This window comes from Sebastes fasciatus, chromosome 4 (assembly GCF_043250625.1).
Source record: "Sebastes fasciatus isolate fSebFas1 chromosome 4, fSebFas1.pri, whole genome shotgun sequence".
In the NCBI taxonomy this organism is placed as follows: Eukaryota; Metazoa; Chordata; class Actinopteri; order Perciformes; family Sebastidae; genus Sebastes; species Sebastes fasciatus.
In genome coordinates, this window is record NC_133798.1 from 24,298,712 (window position 1) to 24,306,967 (window position 8,256).

General features: G+C 41.4%; 1 protein-coding gene across 3 annotated transcripts in view; it reads left to right on the forward strand.

Moving 5' to 3' along the window:
• Positions 1-7,150, forward strand: part of chd2 (chromodomain helicase DNA binding protein 2) — a 30,190-nt gene extending 23,040 nt beyond the window's left edge. For all 3 annotated transcript variants that reach the window (XM_074633007.1, XM_074633010.1, XM_074633011.1), the window contains 13 exons: positions 707-748; positions 848-987; positions 1,079-1,217; positions 1,338-1,488; positions 1,763-1,885; positions 2,000-2,119; positions 2,695-2,835; positions 2,996-3,112; positions 3,221-3,399; positions 3,492-3,591; positions 3,696-3,885; positions 4,170-4,410; positions 5,250-7,150. In XM_074633007.1, the coding sequence (XP_074489108.1) occupies positions 707-748; positions 848-987; positions 1,079-1,217; positions 1,338-1,488; positions 1,763-1,885; positions 2,000-2,119; positions 2,695-2,835; positions 2,996-3,112; positions 3,221-3,399; positions 3,492-3,591; positions 3,696-3,885; positions 4,170-4,410; positions 5,250-5,535 (1,969 nt within the window). In that variant the 3' untranslated portion in view covers positions 5,536-7,150. The remainder of the gene's footprint in view (positions 1-706; positions 749-847; positions 988-1,078; positions 1,218-1,337; positions 1,489-1,762; positions 1,886-1,999; positions 2,120-2,694; positions 2,836-2,995; positions 3,113-3,220; positions 3,400-3,491; positions 3,592-3,695; positions 3,886-4,169; positions 4,411-5,249) is intronic.
• Positions 7,151-8,256: the final 1,106 nt, after the last annotated feature.

Sequence of the window (8,256 nt, forward strand, 5' to 3'; positions counted from 1 at the left end):
TATCAACATGGGAGTGGGCAAATATGCTTGCTTTATGCAAATGTATGTATATATTTATCATCGTAAATCAATTAACACAAAATGATGACAGATATTGTCCAGAAACCCTCACAGGCACTGCATTTAGCATAAAAAATATGCTCAAATCATAACATGGCAACTCAAGCCTAACATGCAAAAACAGCCGTCAGTGTTGCTGACTTGACTATGACTTGCCCCAAACTGCATGTGATTATCATAAAGTGGGCATGTCTGTAAAGGGGAGACTCGTTGGTACCCAGAGAACCCATTTTCATTCACATATCTTGAGGTCAGAGGTCAACGGACCCCTTTGAAAATGGCCATGCCAGTTTTTCCTCACCAAAATTTTGCGTAAGTTTGGAGCGATATTTAACCTCCTTTCCAACAAGCAAGTACGACATGGTTGGTACCAATGGATTCTTCAGGTTTAGGTCTTCTTCTTTAGGTCTAGTTTCATATGATGCCAGTATTTTCACTCTAGTTTTAAAACTGACCTGCTACAACCTAAAAATCTCAAGTTGTGTAAATGCGTTAAAGAAATTAGTGGCGTTTTAAAGGAATTTGTGTTTAACGCGTTATTGCCACGTTAACTTTGACAGCCCTAGTATTAAACATTTTTTGTATTACAGTGAAGACTGCTCTAATGAACACAATTTAAAAGTATTCATGTTAATTTCATTAACAGGTTCATTAAGGCATACAAGAAATTTGGATCTCCACTCGAAAGGTAAGCATTGTTAAATGATATAAATAATACATGTATGGCTACATCATTTGGTCGTATGGTTTGTCAGACAACTTAATCGCTCATACTTTCTGTATCCAGGTTGGAGGCCATCGCCCGAGACTCTGAGCTGGTTGACAAATCCATAGCTGACCTGAAGAGACTCGGTGAGCTGATTCATACCAGCTGTGTGACTGCAGTGCAGGAGCACGAGGAACACCTTAAAGAGAACCCAGTTGAAGGTGTGTTGATTTTACTTAGTTTACTTTGAGTTCTTTAAAATCATAGCGTTTTTCCAGGCCCAAAAAATGATGCATCATGTTATTATTCCAGCCAAAGGTCCTGGGAAACGGCGAGGAATTAACATCAAGATCTCAGGAGTGCAGGTCAACGCGAAGACCATCATCCAGCACGAGGAAGAGTTTGAGCCGCTGCACAAAGTGGTGCCCGCCAATCCCGCTGAGAGGAATAAGTAAGATACCGCTGCAGATACAGTAGAAGGAGGAGCACGGACTTTGCATTAAGATAATATGTTGAAAAAAAAAACTGCATTTGTGTTGCAGATTAAATTTGACATGTCTGTTTCCCACAGGTTTAATCTGACATGCCGGGTGAAGGTAGCCCACTTTGATGTGGACTGGGATCTGCAGGATGACGTTCAGCTCTTGCTCGGTACCTATGAGCACGGCTTTGGCAACTGGGATCTGATCAAGACGGATCCTGACCTTAAACTCGCTGATAAGGCAAATGTCTAATTTCTACCTTAATCACTAAATTGGAGATGAATGAAAATCAAAATATAAAAACATAAACACGCAATCAGCTTCAATGAATACATTAATTTTGTGCATTTGGACCAAAACTAACCTGTTTAGATATTGTAAAAGCTTGGAAAAATATGCTTTTATCAGTCAAGATCTGGTCAAAAAGTTGAGAATGCAGCTATATTTCTCTATTTGTCTTCATTAGCACCACAATAAGCATGTATCAGTCTAACATTTACTCCTCTCTGCACAGATTCTCCCAGCCGATCCAAGCAAGAAGCCTCAGGGGAAGCAGTTGCAAGCGAGAGCCGAGTATCTCCTCAAGCTGCTGAAGAAAGAGCAAGACAACGCAGACCAGTCTAAAACAGGAGAGGAGGTACAGTACGCTGCCATTAATCACAGAGTAGCTCGTTCATACTGTTTTCACCACATGAAGTTTGCCTCTGACCTACCGCCACCCACGCAACTCACCCAGTCTCTTCCTCCAAAGGTCAAAGTGAGGAAGAGGAAGCCTCGGGTGAAGAAGGAGAAGATTCTCAAGGATGAGCAGGGCAACGACATCTCCTCCCCACGCCTGTCTGACAACCCGTCAGAGGAGGGCGAGGTCAAGGTCAGTGTCATCCGCTAGTCTGCTTCTGTGTCGAGGTTTTTCTACTGCCTACAAATCACAAATGAATGTGCAGGGTCTCGATGTTGCTGATGTGCTCCTACTAAAGAAATGTTACTACAATTTTTGTTGACAGTAAAATACTTTTTTTCTACGTTTCACTAAAGATAAACATTTGATTTTGTAACCCAGTAAAGTCATTCCAACTGCAAACCTTAACCTCAGTTACAGTGGTGCTATAACAGCCAATGGATAGTTAGCCACCAACCTATAAATCAGGCTCTGCAAAGTAGGAACCTACAGAGTAAAGGCCCAGACACGCCAAAACGACATTAAAGAACTAGCGGCGACGAAGGCCGACTGTTGCGTCGCCTTTGTCAAAGTTGCACTCGAACACACCGCAAAGACTACAGCCAACTACCTCGTACGTTCTGCGCCTGCGTGAGATGAAATAACTCTCCCTACCAGCAGGCGGCAGTAGTCTGTATTCGTTTAGGTAAATCCTTATCCCCCCTCGTCGTTGTATGACCTACTGTTATATTGTTTAATATGCGTTGTCTTGTCTCGTGTTTGAGCAGGATGATGGAACAGAGAAATCCCCCGCTAAGAAACGACCAAAGAAAAAGGACAACAAAGAGAACAAAGTAAAACAGGGAACTCCTAAGAAGGAGAAGGACGGGGACAAAGAAAAAAAGAGTGCCAAGGCCAAAAAAGAAAAGGTACATATTCATGACCTTATCATATGTGCTTTTCTCAAACTGTTTCAAATTTACATAGACATAGGGTTGATGGAAAATCTGCTTTTATGCTGTACATGAATAATCTATTAATGGCAGATAAGGGTTAATTGTCTTTACATCTGGTGTTTTTGCATTTCAGGCTAAAGCAGCCAAAGGGAAGAAGACTCAAGGTCCAGTCCACATAACGGCCGGGTCTGACCCCGTTCCCATTGAAGTAAATGATGACGATGAGCTCGACCAGGAGACTTTCAGTATTGTGAGTTTCTTCTTTAACTCCGGTGCAAAGATTTAAGCCAGCGGAGATCGATACATAATTTGTGAGCAGTGCGTTACAATAATTTCAGCAATGTGTGCACGTGTCTAGTGTAAGGAGCGCATGAGGCCGGTGAAAAAGGCCCTGAAGCAGCTGGATAAACCAGACGAGGGTCTGTCTGACCAGGAGCAGCTCCAGCACACTCGCACATGCCTACTGAAGATTGGAGACCGCATCACAGAGTGCCTTAAAGCCTACAGCGACCCCGAACATGTCAAAATATGGCGGAGGTAAGATGATAAGATATAACTTTTTTGTATAATGAATCACGATGCTCAACCTGTTTCACTCTGCTAATGATTATTTCTTCCTCTTTTGGCAGAAACCTCTGGATTTTTGTGTCCAAGTTTACAGAGTTTGGTGCGAGGAAGCTTCACAAGCTTTACAAGATGGCACAGAAGAAGCGATCACATGAAGAAGAGGCAAGTGGTTTCCTATTTCTAGTTGTTAAGGCTCAAGTGTTAGGAAGCGAACATGGTGTTTTGTACATAGCTAACACTAGAAAAATATCCTGTGACGTTTCCAGAAGGAGCAGAAGAAGAAGGAGGATCCCGGGAGGTCGAAAAACTTCAGACCAGATCCCAGTGGCTCCAGTCGAGACTCCACGGGTACTCAGTCGTCCTCCAAGCCTGGATCTCACTCCGGTCAGCCAGGTCCCCACGGACACCACAGAGAGCCGTACAACTCGGCTAATAAGCGGCACTTTGGCAATGATGGTACGTGCGGATAGAATTATGTTAGTTTAAGGCACAGAAAACGCTGAACAAAGTGAGCTTTAGAGAGCTTTCGAGGTGTTTGTTAACATTGGACGGAGCCAGGCTAGCTATTTTCCCCTGTTTCCAGCCTTTGTGCTAAGCTAAGCTAACCGTGTCCTGGCTGTAGATTCATATTCACCATACAGACACCAGAATGGTATCAACCTTCTCATTTAACATAAGTTACTTATTGAATAATACAATAATGGATTGTTTTAACATCATCTTTTCATGTTTCATTACAGATAGAGGAGACTGGCAGAGGGACCGTAAATACAGTTACCCAGGTAACAGCAACCAGTCATGGCAGGGAGACCGACATCATCCGTACGATCGCTACAAGGATCACTACGATGACCGACGTCAACATGGAGACTCGTACCGCAGCTCGGGCGGTTACCGCAACAACAGCTCCCCGCGAAAAAGGCCATACGAGCAGTACGGCAACGACCGGGACCACAGGGGTCATAGACCCTATTATGACAGGTGAGAGCTACTCTAATTACATGGTTTAGTTTAATTATCAGGAACTATCATGTCATACTAGGGCTGCTCTATTATGGTAAAAATCACAATTATTTTGGTCAATATTGAGATCATGATTATTTAACACAATTACTCATTGACTTTGGAAGCATCGTGCATTTAGAAAGAGCATTTTGATGCCTATATTTTAAAGTTAAATGCATCAATCTGGTGCACTTTGAGAGCAAAATGAAGAGGCTAGATCCATGAAGAAACAAATGAATCATAAACACATTGGTTGTATAGATATGAATGGTGATGACACGACAAAAAAAGTCATACACACAAAGCGTAGTGAACGAGACGGGGTCCGTGTTTCAAGACGGAGCAATTAAGTTGCTGACATCGCCACACTGAGGAAAGTCTGCCCCGTTGACAGTCGCACTGGGAGCAGTGAGCTCTGTCCTTCCCCGCAGGGAGAGAGGGCACAGCGAGCACTAAGCGCAGAGGTCTGGGCCAGGGGGGCTGTAAAGCGCCACCTTCACTCCGGGCGTTTCCAAACCGAACTAGAGGTGGTTTGCGGCGCACCACCATGGAGGAAATATGCCCAGCGAGGGCCAGCCAGCGCCGGGTAGAGTTCCCACGAGGGGATCCTCTCACACTGACCTGCCAAGCGGGGCAAAAGCGCACCACTGTAAAGGAAAGGGGGGGCGCTCGATTTATAACACAAGATAAAACGGAATGCGGCACAATAATCGTTTTATGTCGATGTTGAAGCCCAAATCATAATTGAAATGTGATTAATTGCTCATCCCCGTGTCATACCACTGTATTAAAAACAACTCTAAATGATATTTCAGGCATTCAGATCCCAAAAGGAGACGTCCTGATGAATTCCGTCCCAACTACCACCAGGGAAGGGAAGGCCCTCTTCAGGACTTCAGGAGGATGCCGGAGCACAGGCCAGCAGGTCCGCCGGGGTCCGAGCACTACAGCCGGCCCTTCCACCCTGACAAACCTCCTCCGCTGCTGGACCCCCGCTCCCCGCAGGCTCAGAAGTCTCCACAGGACTCCCGCTCTCCACCGGAGCGGCCCGTAGACCCGAATGCCGCGGCGGATCCTAACTGGAACAACAGGAAAACATAGAAGTATACCAGCGCTGGCTGGCTAAGAACCTGATCTGGGTGTTTTTTGTCCGGGGGTCAAAGCCACATACATGCTGCTGACGGACAAGTCTGGACTCGCCAATCATAAGCTCGCAGTTGGAAAGGGAATCAACATGTACCCTCTTTACCAGCAAAACTATATTGCTCCTCCCCTCCCTGGTGACTGTGGCTGTGAATGATTTGTGCCCTGAAGGAAGAAGTTTGTTTTTCCTCCTGTCATCTTCAAGATGACAAACTAAAACAAGCATCTTTATTTAAATGAACTGACTCCAATCAGTCGGGCCACGGTGAGACTGAGCGGAGTGCTTATGGATGCTTAGTCCCATGGACTATTTTTCTAAGGAGAGTTTAGGATACATGAACTGATGACTGATCTCAATCCTAAAAGTGCCTGAAGGCGTCTGCCTTTCTGAATGGTAAATGTATGGGATTATTCCCAAAGAAAGCGTGACATGGACATTATTTTTTTTTTTTGTGTTTCGCTTCAAGTATTGCAAAAACGATGTCATGAGAAGATTTCAATACAAAAGAATGTGTTCATCATGTTGCACCTCCGAAAACGTTTATCTTGAACATGTAGCTGAACTGAAACACCATGTGGGTTAATATGGTGGCGGCCTACTTCTTATGAAATGTTGAATGATCACTGAAGCCAGTATGTTTTCATGTAAACACTCAGAAGGTTTGGAAAAAAGGTTTTTAAGCAAATCCATTTTTTTGCTCACGTGTACAAATAATCATTATTTCTGTAATTGTGTAGTTATATAAATCATCGCAATCCTCTTGCTTTGTTCACTTTAACCACTTTCCCTCTTAGTAGGCCTGATGAATTGGAAGCTTTGTAAGCAGTATTTATTGCAATGGCTCATAACACTATGACTTAGAACAATCCTTTATTTTTGCCTTTCAGTGTTAAGAACGGTACTTTAGTGTAGCTTCATTAATTCATCTTTCCACCTTCAGTATGTAAGTAATCGATTTATGTCTGAAAATACTATGTGATGAAACATTTTTCTTTCCTTCTCTATGGTTTGGTAGGTTGTTTAAAGGGGTTATCAGGAAAGTCGTTGATGACATTTCATTATTTTTATTACCTTTTGGTCACTTTTTTTCCTGTGCCAAACCTGCTCTGGCCCTCAATTGTTTTGTTTTTTTACGCTTCTCCATTTGTGCCTTATTTATGTGTGTATTATCATACTGTATATCGTTCATGGACAGTACTGGGGGCCTATAGCGCAGGCAGGATGTAGTATTACACTCTCATTTTAAGGAAATAGCTCTGAATGAACTGGTTAAGGGACCACGTGTTCTGGTAATCATGTGGTTTCCGAAAAAGAGTTGATGATATGAGGGGGAAAAAAATAACATAAATATAAAGAAATCATGTGTGTGTTTCGTCTGGGGCATTTAGCCGACCTGTTGCAGTGAACAACCAGCGCATCTTTTCTTCCACGTTAAGCGAGCTACGTGTTCCTGTATCATATGTTCTTTCAGAAAGTCTAAATAATTTATATTTGTGACAAAACCACTCTTCATGAGAAATGTGCTGTACATATGTTTGGACATATGTAATAAACTTTGTTACACAATGAAAATGTGTCTACTTCAATTTCCTGATGGCTGAACTGATTTAAAATCTACCTGATTTCATCATTATAATTGCATTACGGAGATACGATTAATCGATTACTTGTCAACTATTCGATTAATCGGTTTGAGTAATTTTTTAAGAAAAAGAAAGTCCAAATTTTCTGATTCCAGATTCTTAAATGTGAATATTTTCTGGTTTCTTTACTCCTTTGTGACAGTAAACTGAATATCTTTGAGTTGTGGACAAAACAAGACATTTGAGGACGTCATCGTGGGCTTTGGGAAACGCTGATTGACATTTTTTACCATTTTTTTACATTTTATAGACCAAACAATTAATTGAGAAAATAATCAACAGATTAATCGAGAATGAAAAGGATCTTTAGTTGTAGCCCTAATGCATTGTCAAATCGTCTCCTCCACAAAAACACACACTAGATTTTTAGGGCTGCTATGTATAAAGATGAGTCAAAATAATAAGTTGCATAATTCTGCTATTATTCATACAATTAACTGAGTAGCATTCATAAATGTACCTTAGTGTTCAGACTTGGTCTCAACTCCCAAATTATTTATGAGCACTCCAGAGGTCCTCAAAGTCAGTATCTATATAAATAATTATAAAAAAAGTTCAATAATTATATTAGTTGAGATGTGAAATACAAGAAATAATAAAACAGAATTTAGAAGATAATTTGAAAATTCTAAATATATAAACTTTTCAGTACTTATTATTTAAATGTTTCATTTTACGTCGACCATGATTTCTCGGTTATAGAAAAATATTCATTTTAACATTTTATACGGCCTCCAAAGATGGCTTTCCCTAAAAATAGCTACTATATCCTTCTTTAACTGATTTAACATGTTAATGAATAATATTTCAAATAGCATATTGATAATGTCAACATAATTGCAGGAAAATCATCTTATACATAAACTTTCCTCTTGTATGCTACAGTTTACTGACACATACTGTATATGGTATATCTTAGATATGTCTTAATTCATGACAAGGTGTGCATGAAGCTGATACCTTTGGAGGTCCGCTATTAAGAAACATATATTATATAAAAAAAGTTCAATAATTTTATTAGCTGAGCTGTGAAAT